At 42.0% G+C, this 23,123-nt stretch overlaps 1 protein-coding gene across 1 annotated transcript in view; it reads left to right on the top strand.

Annotated features, from left to right (window-relative positions):
* The window catches only part of cep126 (centrosomal protein 126), a 105,567-nt gene that overhangs the window by 45,316 nt on the left and 37,128 nt on the right, over positions 1-23,123 (top strand). The window contains exon 6 of the mRNA XM_078222781.1: positions 18,442-20,761. Coding sequence (XP_078078907.1) covers positions 18,442-20,761 — 2,320 coding nt within the window. The remainder of the gene's footprint in view (positions 1-18,441; positions 20,762-23,123) is intronic.

Here is a 23,123-nt window from a genome sequence, read left to right as displayed (position 1 = left end):
CATTTAAATCGTCGGACCCGCGCCCGAATTGGGTGTCGATAAAGGCGTGATCTGCTCGGATTCGGGTGCGGATCGCGTTAAAGGCCCGATGCCCAACTTTACCGCGATTTCGCGCCCGAAAACGGGTGCGAAGTTTTGGTAAAATCAGGCCCTAACTTTTGGTTTTAAAAGTGAAAGGAGGAAAGAAAGACTGGGAAAGATTCCACCTTTTGGGCTGCCATTGGGAGAATGCAAGAAAAATCAAAGCAATGGAAATATAAGTCAGGAAAAGAAAGGTTTGAACAGTGTTAGGAAGTTGGAATGAAGTTGGCTAAAAAATAAATGATAGAGATTTAGCTGTGGTGTGGATTTGTGAGATGCAGATTAGCCTATTAGCAGGGTGAAACAGATACTTTGCTGAGCAAAATGTAGACTACCAGTGTAAGGACCTGGATCATAGCCATTCCCAGTTGCAAAGCAGAAATCTGAGAGAATCAAACTGTTGTGCAGAGAAAGAAAGCAGATGTCTGTCTGTGTCAGACCCCATTGGTTCGACCCAAAACTAAAATAGAGTTTCCCAAAGAAAAGCTACAGGTCCTGTGTGATAATTATGTGTTGGATTTGGCTTAGAGTGTTAAAACTTATGGGATGTTGTTTTGGGGAAGTGTATTCTCAGAGCTAAGGAAAGTAGATTTGGATTAGGTGGTAATGTAAGCATACTATAATGGTCTGGGTAACCATTATTGTAGTTAATTATAAATGTTCTTTACTGTTGCCTTGTTGTGGGTTTTAAAGTTTAATAAATGTTCTGTTATTTGAATAATTTACAACAAAACTAGCCCATTTCCTCACTGGGGTTAATCTCTTTTCTCTCATTTTTTCCAAATCACAAAAATAAATAGTTAAGAACCAGCATTCCAAGTTTTCCTCCTGGGATTTGGGATGTGCTCAAATTGGGCCCGATTCTCCCGAAAAAAATTCTAAGTGCTGAATTGGTGAGAGAAATGGTGTAATTCACAATTGTTTTTTCAGTGCAACCTCAGGCTCGAATCTCCCACACTCTGTGCAATCCAGAGGTCACAATCGTGAATATCATTAAAAGCTCTGGGGGCGGGGCCTGTTCATGCCAGAGTCTGATAGTTCCAAGCCTCTGCGCATGCGCAGTGTCCCTGCACTGTCAGATTGCAGTTTGCTGGTTAGCTCGATCGCTGGTCAGCCCAGGACCCTAGCACTGCTGCCCCTCGCAACACCCCACGGCCTGATTGCAGGCCGCATAAGCATTCCCAGGCCAGCCACGACCCCCCCCCCCCCTCCAGTCCCGGAGCACTGCAATCTCCATAACCCCCTCTCCCCCTGCAGAGACGATTCCCCCCTCACACCCACCGGCAGCCAACCCCCCCAGCCTCCCCCCGTCAGCCCGCACCAATTGCTGGCCTCCCTCCAGCCTCAACCGATCCTATCTGCAGAGCGGCAGTGGGACACCCCAGCCCCACCGATCACCTCCTAGGCCCCGCCACCTTGGCCCCACCCCTTGGCACTGCCCGATGCTCGTTGCTACTTGGACAGTGCCGGCAGCACAGGCTGGCACTGCCAAGGTGCCCATGCCCAGAGGCACCAACCCTTTACCGACCGACTCCCCTGCAGGGCTACGATTGCCCCCCACTTCACTTTGGCAGGGTCTCCCACTAGTTCCCCGCAAGTGGGGAGGTACTCTAAGCCCCGCCAGAATGAAACACTCCTGGCAGGGTGGGAGATGCTATCAGGCCTGGAGAATTCAGTCCCAGGCCCAATAATGACATTTAAATAAAATTAAAAACAGATTCAAATCATTTACCTGTCTTCCCGCCGGTTTCCAGTGCGGTCCCAGACGGACATATTTTACACAGAGGGTGGTGGGGGCCTGGAATGCGCTGCCAGGCAAGGTGGTGGAGGCGGACACACTGGGAATGTTTAAGACTTATCTAGACAGCCATATGAACGGAGTGGGAATGGAGGGATACAAAAGAATGGTCTAGTTTGAACCAGGGAGCGGCGCGGGCTTGGAGGGCCGAAGGGCCTGTTCCTGTGCTGTATTGTTCTTTGTTCTTTGTGCCTGCTCTCCAGCTGATCCCACAAAATGGCCAATACGCGTATCTCCCAACCCGACGCGCCAAAGAACGTGCGCGTCGGGGTGGGAGAATCAGGCCCATTGAACGTCAGTGGGGTTCATAAGAACAGCATATTTGTGCCTTCAAAGGAACAAAAGAAAAAGGTTCAGAAGAGCATTGAGAGTAATAATGAAGACAAATTGAAGAAAGGAAAACAAGTTATGCTTTTAGACCAAATAGAGACAACAGCAAAAAGATGGTATTGCCATGGGATTGTCTCTAAAGCCCAGTTTGGTAACATTTTTGCCAGTTTCCGTGATTCATTCTTTGATAGAATGACCCCTAACTTTCTACCCCTGGTTTATTTCCGGTACATAGATGGCTTTGTAGTATAAATTTGCTATATTTCAATATGCAGCTGCATGTAAAATTTCCTTACACATCTTACTGTGTCTTATCCCGTGCTCAAATTCACCTTTGAAATGGAGCAGTCTAATTAGCTCCCTTTCATCAATAGACTAGTTGAGAAATCTGCTAATCGATTCTGTACTACTGTCCGCTACAAGTTTGCCTTCACTGATCAATATACATGTTGAGATTCCTATAGCTCCATGCACTACAAAACTGGCCTTTTCAGCAACCTTGTAAATAAGGCCTGAGCCATATTTGCTCACCATGCAAGCATGATGCCAAAGATGGACACATTAAGGTTACCCTGTTGGATAATGACTATCCCAAACATATTTATCACTGTATATTGCTGAAAATCGTGAATGGGCCAAAGACCACCACATTTAGTCATTAAAAATTATGAGTCTACCTCAGATTACCCTGGAAGGGTAAAGTGTCTCCAGCTGTTTCATGTTGCTACTATGCAGTGGCAATATCGGTGGTTTTCTCCACTAACATGATTGTTGCCTTCAAGCCAAAAAGTTATTCTGTCTGCCACACAAATGCCCAGTGTAGTGTTCGAATTTCAGTGCTAATGTGATGTCAAGTATGTAGGCTGTACATCCCAACACCTGGTGGATCGTATCAAACAACACATCTCTTCAGTTGTTTGCAATAATTGGAATGTGCCTGTTATGCTAACAACCAATTTAACATTATCAGTAATAAAAACAAAAAGTGCTGGATAACTCAACAGGTCTGGTAGCATCTGTGGAGAGAGAAACAGTTAATATTTCGAGTCCAATGTGACTCCTCTTCAGAATTGTTTTTTAATTCAGATCTCCAGCATTCTCAGTATTTTGTCTTTAAGTCAAGGTTGTCAGGCTCACTGTGTAGCTCATTATTGGGTGCTAGAAGCTACATTTATTCACACGCAGAGCCCTATCCTTCATAGGCAGAAAGAATATGTCCAGGCATTGTGACTTTTTCAAATAAACAAAAGTTTGAGGGACAAAGTTCCCAGGTGCATTCCCCATGGCAACACTTCGACCAATTAGAGTCAACTTCCATGATTTGAATTTAAACAAAAGCTTGAGGGATAACTAATCCCTGGTGCATTTCTCTAGAATGGTCATATAGCCTAAGTACAGTACTGAGGGAATGCTGTACTGTTGAATATCTTTTAGATGAAATGTTTGGTTTTCACAAGTTCCAAAAGAGCAAGGAAGCAATTTAGAAAAGAGCAAAATGGCTTTGCTGATTCTGTTGCATCCGTTCTGAAGATGCCACTTTCCAAAATGGCGCTGCCGGTATGTCTTCCTTCTTCCTTAATCATGGTTTCCACCACTGTGGTTGACAGGGTTCTCAACCGTGTCTGACCCATCTCCTGTGCCACTGCTCTCACCCTTCCCTTCCCTCCCAGAAACAGGATAGGGTCCCCCTTGTTCTCACTTTTCGTCCCACCAGCATTCACATTCAAAAGATCATCTTCTGCCCTGTCCGCCAACTGCTACGTGATGCCACCACCAAACACATCCTCCCTGTCAGTATTCCACAGGGACCATTCCCTCCAGGATACCCTTGTCCACTCCTCCATCATACCCAACACCTCACCCAGCGCCCATGGCACCTTCCCATGCAATTGCAGAAGATGCAATACCTGCCCCTTTACCTCATCCATACTCATCATCCAAGGTCTTAAATACTCTTTTTTTAGGTGCAGCAGCTCTTCACGTGCACCTCCTTTAATCCAGTCAATTGCATTCGCTGCTCTCAATGCAGTCTGCTCTACATCGCAGACACCAAACGCAGACTGGGTGATCACTTTGCAGAACATCTTTGGTCTGTCCACAAGCAGGACCCAGAACTTCCTGTCATTTGCGATTTCAACACACCAGCTGCTCTCCTGTCCACATTATCTGTCCTTGGCCTGTTGCAACGTTCCAGTGAAGCCCAACACAAACTGGAGGAACAGCACCTGATCTTCCAATTAGGCACTTTACAACCTTCCAGATTCAACATTGAGTTCAACAACTTCAGAGCATGAACTCTCTCCTCCATCTTCACCCCATTTCCATGTATTTTATTTTCAATAAATGTTATCCTTTTTATTTTATACCCTATTATATATTTTGTTTTTTTAATTTTAATTTCTTCCATCTATTTTTAAAATCTTGCTTTCCATCTTGTTTCAACCCCCTCCACCCTGCAAGCCACTAGCACCATTTGTTATGTCCACTTTGTTCTGCAATTTACACATTCTGATCTCTTAATGGGCTGCTGTTAGCACCCTTCTCAGCCTTTACTGCTACCATTTACATTCCTTTTGTTTTGTTTTGTCATCATTGACATCTTTGTCAATTACCAACCTCCCCCGTCCCCCAACACCCTTACAGTATAAATCTCAACCCATTTTCTTTGTCTTCAGCTATAATGAAGAGTTATCCAGACTCAAAATGTTGGCCCTATTCTCTCTCCACTGATGCTGTCAGACCCCGCTGAGATTTTCCAGCATTTTCTGTTTTTGTTTCAGATTCCAGCATCCACAGTAATTTGCTTTTATTTAAGGAAGTTCTTCTGGTGCTCCGACCAACATGTATCTCTCAGCATTACTAAGAAGTGGATTATCTGCCAATTACTGCTTTATGTGTCGGACCTTGCTATGCACAAATTGGAACATTTCCTACTTTACAATAGTGATCATATTATTGATTCTTTGTGATATTTTTGTCATGAAAAGCACTTTATGAAGAGAAATTACTTTTTTCTTTATCTTTTATTTCATTCTCTTTCTTTTTTATAGCAAGGGGGAGTTTGAAGGCCTGTGAGGAGTACAGCTACAACAGTGGCAAAAATTGCTCTGGTATGTCCTGTCCACTAAAATCATGACAAATCCAACCCAACTAATTACTATCCCATAGTCTACTCTCAATCATCAGCGAAAGCGATGTCGACTGTACAATCAAGTAGTACTTACTTGACTGCTCATTGATGCTCAGTTTGCGTTCTGCCAGGGCCACTCAGCTCTTGACCTCAACCTTCATCCAAAGATGGACAAAAGAGTTGAACTCAAGAGGTGAAATGACAGTGACTGCCTTTGATATCAAGGAAGCAATTGACTGAGAGTGGCCCCAAGTTACCCTCCAAAAACTGAAGTCAATGGGAATCAGAGAAAAAACTCTCTCCAGGTTGGAGCATTACTAGCATAAAGGAAAATGATTGTGGTTTTGGAGGTCAATTGTCTCAATCCCAGGTCATCACTGCAGGAGTTCCTTAGGGTAATGTCTTAGGCCCAGATATCTTTAGCTGTTTCATCAATGATGTTCCTTCCATCATAAGATCAGAAATGGGGCTGTTTGCTGATGATTACACATTATTCAGCATCATTCGCAACTCCTCAGATACACAAACTGCTGCAGTATGTATACAACAAGACCTGGCAAATATTAAGGCTTGGGCTGATAAGTGTCCACACAAGTGCCAGGCAGTGACTACCTCCAACAAGAGATCTAACCATCTCCCCTTGACATTTAATTGCATTATCATTGCTGAATCCCCCACTATCAATATCCTGGGAGTTACCATTGTCCAGAAACTGAACTGAGCAGATCAGAGACTGGGAATTCTGCAAAAAGTAACTCACCTCCTCACTCCTGAGCCTGTCCACCATTTACAAGGCACAAATCAGGAGCATGATGGAATAATCTCCACTTAGCTGAATGAGTGCAGCTCCAACAACACTCAAGAAGCCCAACACCATCCAGGGGAAAGCAGTTCACTAGATTGGCATCCCATCCACCACAATAAATATTCATTCCTTCTACCACTGACGTACAGTGCCAGCAGTATGTACCATCTACAAGATTCTGACTTTGAACTACATCTCTTGCTCCCTCTCTGTCGCTGGGTCAAAATCCTGAACAGTTACAAAACATGGACTGCAGAAGTTCAAGAAGACAGCACACCATCACCTACAAAGGGGCAATTCAGGATGGGCAATAAATGCTTGCCTAGCCATCAACGGCCACATACTATAAAGAAAAAGAAATCAGAAAAAGAGGACTGTATTTTTTTTGTATTTCTCCAGGAGTCTGAGAAAATTTTTAGAAGAACATCTTTGAAATTAGTTTGACACCACATAGAGATTGTAGTGGGTAGAGGAAAGGGAATTTGGATTTAGGAAGAAAGCTTATAAAATAATTGGGTTATTTTTCAGAGCTTGAGCGGCTGAAATTGGTCTTTTCCAGCAGTGAGAAATGGGGGGGCTGGAAGAGAATTGGCAGCTAGTTTTTATTTTCCATTAACTTTGGAAATATTGTCAAGATTTTTAATTACGAACTAGGGAAAAACAACAGTAAGACTAGGAAATGTGTCTCCAAACAAAGTTCAAAACTGTCGTTTTTTTTAATAAATAAAAATTGGGTGCGGTGAAAACTTAACTGCTAATTCATTGTGGGTGTACTTCACACTGATGGTGTTTCACCCCCAGAGGAAAGGTGAAGTCAAGGTTAGGTGGATTAATGGATGTTTAAAAAAGTCAAGTAAGTGACTGCTTAGGGCAACTTGGAAAGAAATTAGATATATATGAATTTAGCTTTAGCAGGAGACCGTAGAATTACAGATCCTGTCAAATCCATTGGACATTTTTCAAGCAATCAGATGAGTCATCAAATTGTTTAAGGGCAAAGTTCTGGAGCTGTATAACACAGATTCTGAATGCAAACTGCTGACTATGAATCAACCTGGAAGTTTCAGGATATTTTGAAAGTTTACAGCTTTCATAGCTTTAGAACATACTGGTGTAAGGATAACATAGTTGAAAAGGTAAGAAGGGTGAGGTAAACACACTGGGAGTAAGATGGAATGAAAAACATAGAACATAGACTTCAGCTGCCCTGGACCCAAGGTCTGGAATTCCCTCTCTAAACTTCTTTCCTCCTCTACCCCATCTCCTCCTTTAAGATGTTCTTAAAATCTTTGCCAAAACTATTGGTTACCTGTCATGGTATCAATTCTTGTAGCTCGGTGTCAACATTGTTTGATAATGCTCCCATGATACATATTGGGATATATTCCTAGTTTCGCAATGCAAAATAATGCAAGTGCTTGCTGGAATGAAATTGATGACTAAAAATACATTGGGTTGAATTTTCACCAAGTCAAAGGATACCAATTCAGAGTACAGCTATTCTGGGAGATCTTTTTCCCCCCACAGACATGGTGACATCATCAATTGACCTTTGATCTGTTAGTTCCAAACCTTTGCACAATAATGCCATCATTTTTATTTTAGTGTAACTCAAATGTCTCAGCTTTCTGCCGAAGCAATAAGGCATTTCAGGCCTTTTTAATCAATGCAAGCTTTGTAGCCCAGCAGTGAAGCAAGAAGCTGGAAGCAGAAGCTTTCTATTTTACCTTGAGTGATTTTGGCCTCCTTCAGAACTTGTTTTTCAGCCAGGATCCAGTGAGCCACTTCTAGGTTGGGCCAGGCTGGTGGAACCAATGCACCCTGCATGAATTTTCTCAAAAGTTCCAGGGTGTGGACTTATATTTTCCAGTCAAGAGTAGGTGAAAGTTCAAACAAATCAGTTGCTCAGCCTTATTACCCACTTCTTTGCCCCCTGGCAGGGCTGGCTCCTTTATTGATTCTTCCCTCTCTAAGTCTCAAGTGAATCACTCGAGGACTTGACCTGCGGCTTGACTTGGCTCTGCTTGCCCTCAGATAGGCTTGGTGCTGGCAGCCAAGGGAATAAACAGGCAGGGCAGCAAGCAGCAATATCCACAAGCGCAGTATGCATATGCAGCTATGATATAAATGTCCTATGTCATTAAACTGGCTGCACCTGCCCAGGAGCGCTGTCTTCAGTTAAATGAACTCTAGGCTGCCAGGAATTGATTAAGTAATAATAGGATTATCGCTTTAAAATTTTCCAGACTGCTTTTAATAGACTCTGGGAATCTCCTGGCCATTTTAAAGGGTGGATAATCCTATTGAGTCAGGAACACTTGAGAACTCTTTAAAAATAGTAGATGGGTGCCATTTCCAAGATTTCCGACCACATTCCTGGGCTTTCTGATTTTTCGGAGTGCCTTTAAAGGGTGCAGAATGGCTGCTGTCAAAAGCCCCACCAGATACCCCTGACCTGGCTGGCCCTATTGCAGCGATAGGCATGTCCTAATCCTCCACAATTTTCTTGGAGTTGGGCCAGGTTTTTAAAGAATCCAGAACCTTAGTTGGTATGAGGGACCTTTTAAGAAGATCTTCCTCATGTGCCCTATAACGAGCTGTGTCTTTTAATCTACCGTCTATGGCCCCTCATGCCAAGCTATGGCACTTCCATATCAATTGAATGACTATACACTGTATAGGACTGATAAATATAGGATGTGTGAAGAAGGCCTTCTCAAAAGGTAATTAATTCATAATATTGCGCTAATTGCACTAGGGGCAGCACAGTAGCACAGTGGTTAGCACTGCTGCTTCACAGCGCCAGGGACCTGGGTTCAATTCCCGGCTTGGGTCACTGTCTGTGTGGAGTTTGCACATTCTCCCTGTGTCAGCATGGGTTTTCTCCGGGTGCTGAAAGATGTGATGGTTAGGTGCATTGACCAGAACAGTCGCCGGACTGTGGCAACTCAGGGAATTTCACAGTAACTTCATTGCAGTGTTAATGTAAGCCTTACTTGTGACTAATAAATAAACTTTAATTTAAAAAAAAGACATTCTATTCTACAAATGTAAATTATCCAAACCCTCTAAAGTATCAAGTATTAGGGGCAGCATGGTGGGAGGAGTTGGGGGGGGGGGGCTGGGTGGGGACATCAAGGTGATGCAATGGTTAGCACTGCTGCCTTACAGCGTCAGGGACCTGGGTTTGATTCCCAGCTTGGGTCACTGTTGGTGCGGAGCGTGAACATTCTCCCTGTGTCTGCGTGGGTTTCTTCTGGGTGCTCCGGTTTCCTCCCACAGTCCAAAAGATGTGCTGGTTAGGTGCATTGGCCATGCAAAATTCTCCCTCAGTGTACCTGAACAGGCGCTGGAGTTTGGCGACTAGGGGATTTTCACAGTGACTTAATTGCAGTGTTAATGTAAGCCTACATGTGACAATAATAACAAACTTTAAAACTTTATAAACTTTAAAAAACCCAAAAGCTGTTGAAATCACTTAACCTTGTGAGAATAAACATTGTGAAATTGACACCTTAGATCAGAGAACCAGAGCTGTCAATCAAGCAATGTTTTCTGGAACACAGCTGTTTCAACAAAAGTAATCATTGTCTGGGCTCTCAGCCAAGCATACATAATGAGTTGTGCCACCAGCTACTCTCAGCATGGCTCACACAACATGCCAAGTTGAGAAGGGCATTCATGCAGATATCCTATATAATCGCTAGAAGCCATTGAATTGGTGCTGTCATGACATCACTCGGGTATACCAGGTTTGCTAAACTTAAATGTTTGCAGTGGACATACGTTCATTCAGCATGTTGTGAAAATACCAAATTTCATGATTCAGATGTTTTAGGAATATAACTTTTAGAACAAAGTACAGCACAGGAACAGGCCCTTCGGCTTGCCAAGCCTGTGTCGATCATGATGCCCTAACTAAACTTTTAAAAAAACTCCAGCCTTACTCCGTATCCCTCTATTCCCTCCCCATTCATGTACCCATCCCGATGCCTCTTAAATGTAGCTCAAGTGCTCGCTTCCACCACCTCCTCTGGCAGTGCATTCCAGGCCCCCACCACTCTCTGCGTGAAAAACGTCCCCCGCACATCTCCCTTAAACTTTACCCCTCTCACCTTGAATCTGTGCCTCCTTGTGATTGACATTTCCACCCTTGGAAAAAAGCCTCTGACTATCCACCCTATCTATGCCTCTCATAATTTTGTAGACCTCTATCAGGTCTCCCTTCAGCCTCCGTCTTTCTAGTAAAAACAATCCTAATTTATTCAACCTCTCCTCATAGTCAACACCCTCAAGACCAGGCAACATCCTGGTGAACCTTCTTTACGTTCTCTCCAAAGCTTCCACATCCTGGTAGTGCGGTGACCAGAACTGCACACAATATTCCAAATGCGGCCTATCCAAGGTTTTATATAACAACATGATTTCCCAACTCTTGTACTCAGTGCCCCGGCTGATGAACGCAAGCGTGCCATATGCCTTCTTAATCACCTCGGCCACTTATGTTGCCATTTTTAGGGAACTGTGGATATGCATGCCCAGATCCCTATGTATGTTAATGGTCCTAAGGGTTCAGCCATTTACTGTATAATTCACACCTGAATTTGATCCTCCAAAATGCATCACCTCACATTTGTCTGGATTAAACTCCATTTCTGCACCCAATTTTCCAATCTATCTATATCCTGTTGTATCCTCTGACAATCCTCGCCACTATCAGAAACTCCACCAATCTTCATGTCATCCACAAACTTACTAGTCAGACCACCCACATTTTCCTCCAGATCATTTATATATGCTACAAGCAACAGAGGTCACAGCACTGATGCCTGCAGAACACCACTAGTACAAATCTCCTCTATTCTAAACAAAATCCTTCCACCGCTACTCTCTGTCTTCTATAACCAAGCCAGTTCTGTGTCCGTCGAGCCAGTCCACTCAAATCCCATGTGATTTTAGTTTTTGTACCAGTCTGTCGTGTGGGACCTTGTCAAGTGTCTTACTAAAGTCCATATAAATTACATCCAAAGCCCTTCCCTCATCAAAAAACTCAATCAAGTTGGTGAGACATGACCTTCCCCGTACAAAACCATGCTGCCTGTCACTAACTAGTCTATTTTCTTCCAAATGTGCATATATCCTGTACCACAGTATCTTCTCCAAACCTTCCCCACCACTGGTGGCTTACCCGCCTATAATTTCCTGGATTATCCCTGCTTTCGTTCTTAAACAAGGGAACAACATTGGTTATTTTCCAGTCCTCTGGAACCTCGCCTGTGGCCAAAGACGACAGTTTGAGGATTGAAGCTTTAAATGCAAGATAAATGAAAACCCCTGATGAGAAGCTGATAAATAAACTTAAAGTAAAGGGCGGCCTGTGTTTATTTGATAAAATCAGAGTTGGAAGTGGAAAAATACTAAACAACAGGTGAGCCTTTTCTGAGTTTCTTAGTGAAGACGAGGGGCAGAATTCTCCCATTTTCAAGTCAAATGCTCACCTTGCGGGAAAATGAGAGAGTTTCCTGCCAGCGCTGGGAGCATTTGTCAGGTGGGATTCATGCACCTGAAAGATGCTAATAAGCTCATTTCATGCAATCCATTGGCCAGACCTGCTAAAAAGAGCACCCCAATCTCCCCGCTCAGAGACTTGCCCCTGTTACCCCAAAAAATGAAATGATGTCACCCCAGTGACCAGAGGAGCACCACCAACTCCTCACCAAAGAGGGGCATCCTCCCTCCCACCCAAAAATAATGAGTTAAACCTTCCCCCACACCATGCAGGCATGAGGGTGACCCAAGCCAACACCCCCCTCGCAGACACCCCACTCAGTCCATTTCCCCCTCAGATCCTGCACTTAGCCCCCTCCCTTCAGACCCCCCCCTCAGATTCCCCATCCCCCCTCAAACCCTCCCACACTCATCCCTCTCCCCACTTAGCCCCCTCCCCTGGACCCTTGGGTTTAGCATGCCATGTCCCCGCTTGAGATTAGCAGCAGTAAAGCCCACCTGGTGCAGGTCCCACTGGGGGGGCCAGGAATGCTACATTGCTGTAAGGATAGATTCAAGGGTACTGAGTTTTTTGGTTGGATTTTATCTACATGATTTCTCGCAGAAGCCGTCAGTTGGAGTGTGGAAGCTGCTTTCACACATGCAGAGAAATCTGCCAAAAGCTGTAGACCTGAAGCAATTCGATTTTGGAACTTCTGAACAAGAAAACATTTCAGCCCATGCTTGAACTGGGTTGTCTACAATAATGAAATGTTTAAGGAGAGTTGGAAGATTGCCTAGCTGGATGCTGGTGAAAGGACCTTAAGAAATTTCTTACCTTAAAGAATAGGAGGCGCACTGAAGACAATCAAAGTGAATTATTGAGAGCTGGAGCTGGTTTGGACCCAGGGGAAGTGGAAAAACCTTCAAGATCTTGTAAAAGATAGGGGAACTCTTGGGTGGAAATAAAAGTAGAACAGGAAGTGGTCTGTTGAGATTTTTGGGTTTAAAGAAGTGTTTACAGAATATAGTGGGCAGTTAGTAGTATGTACTTTTTTTTAACTCTTGTACAGTAAAAAATATTGTTTGAAATATGAAACATCATTGCATAATTCTTTCAAATAATAATTGAGTTTGAATTTCTTTTTAAAAGTTCCTGGTCTTCCTTGATACTTGTCACTTCACTAGAGAATGTGCATTCATATGCAACAGACATATGAGCTATAATTGCAGTGCCTGTTGGGCTGCAGGGATTTGGAGCAGAGGCTGTAAAGAGGACAAGCTCTATGAGATACCATTTGCCAAGTTGGAACTGGACTACACCATACTCCTTAACAATGAAAGGAGGCTGTCTAACAGGGCAACCAATCTACCTAGTATTGCAGGGCGCATCTCAGCAGTGTTCTCCTGCATGCTGTCCCATGAAGATCCTCATCTAAGTACCCTGTAGCAGAACACATCTGTGATCTCATCCTCTGGTGAGCTGGCGCATAAACTATCCTTTCTCCTTGATCTGGCTGCAGCCCACTCAAAACCACTGACTCGTCACATGCAGATGCCAATGCTATACTTGCCTCGAAGATACACACAGTCCATATATCGGAACTAGTGATTGGGATTGTCAAAGGATGGGGAGGAAAGCAAGAGGTGCACAGTCACATGATCTGCAGGTTACACATCATGCCAGGTAACAGGATGAGGGTGAGCTGCATGTTGAAAAGGAGCATAAAGCATCCTCTATGTATCACACCACTAGTTGCCAAGGCCCCTGTCACAACAGAGAACCATATCCTTCATAGCAGAAATGGGGACATCCTTCTCCCCTGCCTGCTCTGTTCTGCTCCTTTATATTGTTTGCCTCTTTGTTACTCTAGGATGAAGATTGTCAGGCTCTGGAAATTTATCCGCCTTCAATCCCATTAATTTCCCCAAAACCATTTCTCTACTAATGCTGATTTCCTTCAGATCCTCACTAAAACTTGTGTTTCTCAGAACTTCCAGTAAATTATACATGCTTTGCTTTGCTCACCTGAAGAAGGGGCTTGCAGCTCCGAAAGCTTGTGTGGCTTTTGCTACCAAATAAACCTGTTGGACTTTAACCTGGTGTTGTTAAACTTCTTACTGTGTTTACCCCAGTCCAACGCCGGCATCTCCACATCATTGCTTTGTAAAGACAGAAGCAAAGTACAAATTTAGTTCCTCAGCCATTTATTTGTTTTCCATTATGAATTCCCCTGTTCTGACTGTAAGGAGCCTAAGTTTGTTTTCGTCGATCTTTTTCTTTTTAAATACCTATAAACTTTTGCAATCAGTTTTTATGTTCCCCGCTGGCTTAATTTCATACTCTATTTTCTCCTTTTTAATCAAGCCCTTGGTCCACCTCTGCTGGATTTTAAACTGCTCCTAATTCTCAGGTCTGTTTTTTTTCCTTGCCAATTTATATGCTTCTTATTTCAATCCAATACTATCTCTAATTTCCCTTGTAAACCATGGTTTGGCCACAATTCCTTTTCCACTCTTGTGCTAAATAGGAATAAACAACTTTTGGAGTTCACCTATACATTCCTTGAATGCATGTCATTGCCTGTACACTGACCTTCCTTTCAGTAATGTTTCCCAGTCCACCATTGCCAACCCATATCTCATATCATCACAGTTACCTTTATTGAGATTCAGGACCCTAGTCTCAGAATAAACTACCTCACTATCCACCTTGATATAGAAATCTATCATATTATGGCCACTCATCCCCACGGGTTCTCTCACAACTAGATTGCCAACTAATCCTTTCTCATTGCACAATACCTAGTCCGAGATGGCCTGTTCCCTTGTTGGTTCCTCACTCTATTGGTCTAGAAAATCATCTCGTATACACTCCAGAAATTCCTCCTCTATTGTGTTGTGACTAATTTGACTCACCCAATCAAATGCAGATTAAAGTCACACATAATCATAGATGTCCCTTTATCACATGCATCTCTGATTTCCTGTCTAATGCTATTCCCAACATTAGCACTATAGTTTGGTGGTCTGTATACCACTCCCACAAATTTTTTTTGCCCCTTGGTATTTCTTAACTCACCATACAGATTCCACGTTGTCTGAGCTAATATATTTCCTCAATATTCTATCAATATCTTCTTTAATCAACAATGCAACTCCATCACCATTCCTTCCTAAATGTTGAATAACCCTAAATGTTTAGTTTCCATTCGTGGTCACCTTAAAGTCATGTATCTTTAATCCCAACTATATCATACCCCTTTATATCTATGTGCGCAACTAATTCATCCATTGTATTTTGAATGCTCCAAGCATTCAGGTACAAAACCTTAAGGCTGGTCCTTTTAACGTTCCTTCTCCCGTTCCTTCTATTTTTCACTGTGTCCATATCTGATTCTGGCCCTTGATTTCTCTGCCTATCATTTTTCTTATTCTTCTTGCTGTCTTTTTCTCTTGTTCTTGATTCCCCCTGCTCTGAATCCTTATGTAGGTTCCCATTCCCCCTGACATATTTGTTTAAATCCTTCCCAACCACTGTAGCAAATACACCCCTAAGGACATCAGTCCCTGTCCTGTCCAGATGTAACCCATCCAGAACTGGTTCCAATGCCCCAGGAATCTGAAACGTTCCCCCTCACACCACCTTTTCAGCCACGTATTCATCCTATATATTCTGCTGTTTCTACTCTGACTAGCACATAACATTGCTAGTAATCCTGAGATAACTACTTTCAACTTGCTTCCTAGTTCCCTATGTTCTGCATTTAGAACCTTATCCTTTTTTTTAACCAATAGCGTTTGTGCCAATATGTACCACGACAACTGGCTGTTCACCTGCTGCCTTCAGTATGTCCTGCAACCGCACTGAGACATCCTTGACCCGAGCACCAGGAAGACAACATACCATCCTGGAATCTCTTTTGCAGCCACAGAAACATCTATCTATTCCCCTCACAATTGAATCCCTGATGACTATTGTATTTCTGCGCCTTTTGCTGCTCCCCTGTGCAGCAGAACCAACCATTGTGCTACAAATTTGGCTGCTGTTGTTATCCCCTGAGAGACCATTCCTTTCAACAGTATCCAAAATGATATATCTGTTTTGCAGGGCAATAGCCACATGAAATTCCTGCACTGCCTGCCTAGTCCTGTTGCGCTGCCTGCTGGTCACCCATTCCCTTCCTGCCTGTGGAGTCGGAGTCTGCAGTGTGACCACCTCTCTATACATGCTATCCACAATACTCTCCACTTTGCGGATGTTCCACAGTCTCCCCAGACGCTGCTCCAGTTCCAAAGCTCAGGCTGCCAGGAGCTGCAGCTGGAGACACTTCCTGCACACATGTTGGTCCTGGGAACTGTAAACATTCTTGGTCTTCCACATGGAGCAAGAAGAACAGACCACAGCTTGGAACTCTCCTGCCATGTGTGATGATACTGTGCTATTTTGATATATTAGGTTTAAGGCGAGGTTGCTTAAAGAGGCAGTGTTTTGTTACAAAAGTCGATTTGTCTGGTAAATATGCAGCAGATGCTAAGAATGCAGTCTAATAACTGGTTTTAGCTAGGAATGTGTTACTTTGTAGAGTGAATGGGCCTTTTGTTTATTTAGGTTCTGAGATTTTAGACTCGGTAAGCAGAATGAGTTTTTGATTAGGTTGATTGAAGGCAGAGTCATGTGATTAATGGGAGGCGCTAAGCTTGCAGGCAAGCCCAATTTCATTTACATTTTAAAAATACAAGCAGTTGCTGCCTGGACCTGCTAGAAGAAACAGGTGTCTCTCTGTGTCTCACTCCTTCTTTCTCTCTCTCTCTAGAGGTTTTATGAAAACTCCGGGTCTGTTAACCTAAGTCACAAGCAATATCTGCGTTTTACTAATTATAAAGGGGGGTTTAAGTCCATTAGGAAAATTTTGCTTGATTGGATCTCAATGATGAGTTAGGAATTAAGAATTGTATCTTGCCACGTTTAAGTATTGTTCAGTTGTTAAAAGTTAAGTTAATTCATTTGTTATAGTTAATCTGTGTTGTTAAATAAAATTTGTTTGATAAAAGCTTTGGTTTTGTCAGTAGAATCACACCTGGAGTGAAAAATCCTATTCTTACATTAATGCCAAAATAGAAAAATTGCTGGGGGTCTAGTCTGGCTTCAGAATATACCTTGGGGTTTCTGGTACCTCAACACATATCTTACCCAGTTAAGTTAAATTAATCTCTTTAAATATTAAACAATATCAACTATGGCCCTTCTTCTCTGCTCTTTGTTATTATAGAATATATTTCTTACAAACAATGAATCACAGAATGATATTTTAACAATTATAACCAGTAGCAGCAAGTACCTACCCAAATGTACTCAACCAAATAGCTGTTTAGATTTCCTTAGGAGATCTAACTTACACTCTGCTTTTTCTTACAATCCTTTAACCACTTGGTTTTACCCTTAGATTCACTTTATCTTTACTCCTTTATCCTTCTAGCTTTGTTCCATAACTGTTATCTTCTTTAGTTACTTAAGTTTCAGCTATTTCAAGACCGTCCCTAATTTCAGTTACTCACCAACCGATCAGCTTACAGCTTTTTTGTGATGCCACTCTTAGATTTTTTAAACTGAGCGCACTGTTTGGCGGCTGTCCCTCGCAAGTTCCCAAGTCTCTTGCTCCCCGAAGGTAAGCGAGGGTACCTGAGCCTCACATTCCCTTTATCCTCCGCTCCCAGAAGAGTGTCCCACGCAGATCCCTAAGCTTCCTGCTCCCTTTATCCTCCGCTCCCAGAGGAGTGTCTCTCGCAGGTTCCATGCTCTCTACTCCCCAGTGGTAAGTGAGAGTCTTCAGCCTCGTGCTCCCTTTATCCTCCACTCCCAGAAGAGCGTCCTTCGCAGATCCTGTACTCTCGACTCCCCGAAGCTAAGTGAGGGTCCCGAGCTTTGTGCTCCCTTTGTCCTCTGTTTCCAGAAGGGTGTCCCTTATAGGTTCGGTGCCCTCCAGTCCTCAAAAGTAAGCCAGGGGCAACCTTGACACAGCTGTTTCACATGGACTCTGTTGCACTCAGGTAGTTAACTGCCTGATACTGGGGCTCCCGTTACTCGAAGGCACAATGTTCTGTCTCCAAGAGCTGCTGACCAAAGTCTAGACTCTGCTGGGACTTCCCTGGGTCTGGAAAAAATAGTATTGGTGTTGCCATGGAAAAAGGTCAGGGAGATTTTGCCATGTAGGTGATTGTTGCTGTGCCGAGTGGGGTTTTTACGTAGCTCTTAAAGAGATCAAGAATGCTGATTTTAACAGAAGAAACTTTTAAGAATGAGCAGATTCTTCATACTGCTTCAATACTACTTGCATTAGAATGCACTAAACATGCCCTTAGGATATCCTAAAGTTCTGTTTGATGAATTACTGAAAGGTGGTCACTGTTATGAAGCCAAATACAACAGCAAATTTGCAAACAACAATTTCCACAAATAGCAGATGGATGGATAATCTTATAATCGAGTTTGATGGTCTACCTAGAGAGATGTTTGTTGATTTGGTCATTGGAGATGTCATCCTTTTCCTCAATCTTTGTCTACCTAGGCAGGTTGGGGCCTTGTTTTAGCAAAAAATCCAAAAGTCAGTACCTCCTACAGTGCAACATTCCTTCAGTGTTGTACTGAACTAGCATTCAATTCTGTTCCACAGCTGTTGAATAGCTTTGGGAAATTAACAAGCACAGGTGAACTTAATAAGGTCAGATGATTCAGTTTACTTGAGCCTTTTGGCCATGTTCTATTTTTGTAAATTAATAAACAATTAATTGTATGTTTGAATTTCACAGGAATTCCAACAAGAAATCAACCAACTTAATCAGTCTGAAAGCTTATCAAGTCTTGACAGCCTAGAAACTGAGGGACAACACATTGTACACCCTGAATCTGATGACTCGATTTCTCTTCCAATACAAAATAATCTTTCCAATAATAGAATGAGGCCACACCCACCTGTAAAAAATCTCCTTGACTTTTGTAAGAGTGATTTTCATCCTCTAAAAAAGGCACAAGTAAGCGCATGGATCAACAACTTGGATAGTAGTAGGACTCACCACTCTTCTCTGGAGATTGCAATAACAAACAAAACTGAAACTTCAAATGCAAATGAATATTTGAATGATAAGCTACATGCATCAGCTTCTGAAAGTACTGGATCTGAATATTTTAACTCAAGTTTTGTTTCTTCTGCTGAAAGACATCAGAATATATATTCAACCAAATTTTATAATAGCAACCAACATAAAATAGCAGTTAGTAATTCCCATTCTATAGAAAATCATCTAACAGCCACAGCTTCTTCTGAAAGTTCCCTTTGTCGACCCGTTCATTCTGCAACAGTACTTTGTGATGCCTGGTCCACCCCAGATCCAACACCTAAGGAAACAACACAACTATCAGATGTGAATGACAGATTAGAACCTGTTCATCAAAATGAACTTGAATCAATGCATCCTTTAAAATTACCTTTCGCAACACCTATGTTTTTAACCTTGAGTCAGAAGTCGCAAAAATGCAGTGACAGAACAAACACTGACAGTATGAAAGACAGCGAAAAGATCCAACAAATGCATCGACTGGCATGTGATGGTGCAGCTAATAGAATTACTGTTTCTCCTTTTACATTGAACCAAAATACTGACATTCCCAGCAAAAGCGAGGACAGCCATACTTCTTTCAACAAACATAATTTCAACATTAAAAGCAGACATGTTTCGGAAGGAGCCAGTCAGAAACCTGTTCCTTCTCAAGCAACATTTAATCCATCAGAACCTGATTCTGGAAATAATACAACAGAAGAAAATGAACTATTAACACATTCATCAATGTCTACTACAAAATTAAAAGCCAACAAAAAGTATTGCCATGAAAAAAGTAATTTCAATCTACTGAAGGGGATACTTAAGAAAGTTTCAAAGTACGAAAATGGTTATTCCAAATCTCTGTTGTCTACAAGTGGTGTTCTTGGGATTCAAATGGCATCCTCCATCAGGGATAGTGTAGAGTTGATAAAAATGAAAGAAGTAGAATCTGACAAAATTCCAGCAAAGAAAAAACTGAGATGGCTTGATGAGGTTGAACAAACCGACCAGTTTGAAAAGGGGAAAGGTGAAGCTGCTGAAGAAGAACTGGAAAGAACAATAGATACAAGTTCAGGATCAACAAATCAGACTCAATTACAGTCATCTTGTTTTGCAAGTAATGACCATGGTGTTAAGTCAATTGTGAATAATAGAACAGATTCAAAATGGAATACATTACATTCTGCTGTAGACTATAATCTTTCTGGCCACCAGCAGAATGAAACTTGGGAAGCCTTTAAAGTGACAGCTCCTGTAATTTCAGAAACAACCTCTGTGACCAATGGAATAACACCAGCTGTATCACCTGGTTCTCGTTTTACTGGACAAGCCTGGGTATCCACAGGAGCGAGAAGCATAGACCACAAAATAACAGCAAAGAACGTTATTTCCAAACCCGAGAAACCCTTGGTAAGAGTAGGACATGCCAAAGTGATCAAAAGAGCCCATTCTGCTAAGGTTTATTTTCGTTCAGGTGGCAACTGTAGGAAAGGTACCATAATCAGGCCCCAATCTGCTAGTGAGGTAATAAAATCTCAGGGTAAAATGATGGTGCCCCATCCTCCACCCAAACCAGCCATTGACAGCAAGCAATGTCAAAGGCCAACTGGAAATTTTAATAGTACTTGGCAATCACAGATACACCCTGCTAATATTATTGATGTCTGTTCCACCACACCAAGGGAAATCATGCCAGAAGATCATCATACTTCCAGTAAAAACAATGCAGAGAATGCTGTAGTCCCCAGTCTTTGGCCTCAGGTAGATTTTTTGAATAACAGGTCTATCACCATCACAACATTTCCTTCGTCCTATTTAGTGTCTCCTTGTGAAACTGTTACGAAAGCAAGCTATTCAGTAAATGCTGCCAAAACTCTATCCCAGAAAGATGATATATACCATGGCACGAAACAAGACCCTAATTATGGAGGGAATAGATTGTGTTTGGATTGCACACCAACTGATGAAGAAATTACATTGCTTTGGAATGGAGTGCGCAGTGCCTTGGCACAAAAGGACTCAGCAAGTGGTGAGAAAAATTACTAATATGCCATTTCCTTTTAAAAATGGAAGAATGTTAAAAATAATTCTTTCATAAAAAGTGTAGTGCTTTTTATTTTCAAAATCATTTTTATATTGAGGTACGTGGGCCATATTTACAGCATAATATTTTCTGCCACATTTAATGTCAATTTTTAGTTGTCCTTCAAAAAATAATTGCTTTTGTAATTTTTGCCACTTTCGAGAGAATAAGTGTCAACCACAATGTGAAGCCACATGTAGGCAAGACTCATTGCTATTAAAACAGGTCAAAGGCTATGGAATTTTCAGCAATGTGTTCACCTCCTGACTACCTAAAATCTTCCTATCACTTAAATAAGGTGTAAGTCAGAGCATGATAGAATACTTGCTGTTTTCTGCTTTCTACTCGAAGCATGGTATTATCCAAGATGATGTAGTCCGTTTGACCAGCAGCTTATCCGCTTGTCTAAATATCCAATCCCTCCACCAGCCATGTTGGGTAACTGCAGTGTGTGTAATCTACAAGGCTTCTTCAGCAGCATATTACAAACTCTTAACATACAACATCTAAAGGGACAAAGGCAACAGATGCATCACCACCTCCAGGTCATGTACCATACTGACTTGAGTACATACCACTGTCCCTTCATGGTTGCTAAGTCAAAATTCTGGAAAATGTAGGGGCTAGAGTTGCTTTGATTTCACCTGGTGTAATCCAGGTAGAAGTAGCATTCACCATTTTGTCCTTGGAGAAATATATATGGCATTGATCCATAGCATTCTTTTTCTACTTTGTCAGTAATTATTTCTTTCAATTAATATATACACACCCCCAATCTTAACACCCCCACAATAAGCAGGCTTAAATTAAAATTGCTTCTTTGATGGCAAGTTCCAAGGCATGCAAGGCTTGGAGAAATAGGGTATTTCATTACAATGTTTAAACGATAAACACTGGACAAGTTTGATTTAAATTTAACAGATGCCAGCTGTGTTTACAAGACTTGGGAAACCTCACAGCTAAATAGAGATGGGAATAACCTACTCCAGCTGCTGAAGGCTATTTAGCGTGCTCCTTGTGGACCAGGGGAAGCAAGAGTGGTTCCTTTGACCCTTCACGGAATCCTGAAAGTGGTTAACTAGACCATTTCAGAGGGCATTTAAAAGTTAATCATATTGCTGTGGGTCTGGAATTACATGTGGGCAAGACTAGGTAAGGATGGCTGGTTTCAATCTCTAAAGGACATTAGTGAACTAAATGATTTTTACAAAGATCAATTTTTATTAATTGAATTCAAATTCCACCAACTGCCATGGTAGGATTTAAAACCACATCCCAGAGTGGCCTCTGGAATACTAGCCTCATGAAATTACTAATACACCACCAAGTTTTGTGGGAAAATCCTGAACCAGGACACCATAGAGATGAAAGTGGACTCTTACCAGACCCATTGCATGAAGTGTATATATAAACAAGCACCTATAAATAGAAACAAGATGCAGATTAATACAGATAATATTGGCCTAAAAGCTAACCTCGTGCGGTAAATGTCTACACTAGGTGTGCTGAATGTTGAGGCCAGGATGATGACCTAAGATGATGAGAAACCAGTAACTTCTCCAAACAAAAATCTAGGGGCAGCAGCTAGAGTTATTGTGCGTCTAGCAGTGATTAATTGAAGGCAGTTTGCTTTCTTTCTCACCTGGGATATGATATATGATGAAAGGAGACCTAGAAAAGAGGAAAGAGAAGAGAATCTAAAGTTGTTCTGATGAAGGGAGATAACAAATGGTACCTGTGGACCATGTATCCCATTTTCTGTTGCCTTATATCTATCAACTTTATAGGAGGGAAGAATATGTTTGCATTGCACTACTTGCTACCAGCACTACACAGACTACATGAATTTCCTAGGGGCAAACTGCACCATTTCAATAATATCTCCAGGGAATCATTATAAATCTAAGCTGGCAAACTTCTCCCCCCCATAATTCACCTGACAGAATCAGATTTGTTTGCATCAAAATTTGAGCTTTGAACACAGGTATTGAAGAAAAGTGAATCTTTATGTCTAGTACACTATAATTTGAAAGAATATACATTACAATTCTATGTAACACTGGCTTTTTAATGTAAATATGACCTTTCCCTACCCTTTAAGCAAGAAAAAACATGTTTGAATGGTTATTAGGAAATAAAGCACCCCATGGACATTATTTTTAGAAATGTATATGTTGCCACTAGTGAGGTCTATACTGTATATTTTCTGAACTCAAAGGTAATGATTTAGGTCATCTTACTAAGTCAGGTGATTCCTTCTAATAACGTATCATATTTAAAATTATCCAAATCGTTTACATCTGATCGC

The sequence above is a fragment of the Mustelus asterias genome, chromosome 10 (assembly GCF_964213995.1).
Source record: "Mustelus asterias chromosome 10, sMusAst1.hap1.1, whole genome shotgun sequence".
NCBI lineage: Eukaryota > Metazoa > Chordata > Chondrichthyes > Carcharhiniformes > Triakidae > Mustelus > Mustelus asterias.
This window is presented reverse-complemented; position numbering and strand designations above follow the sequence as displayed.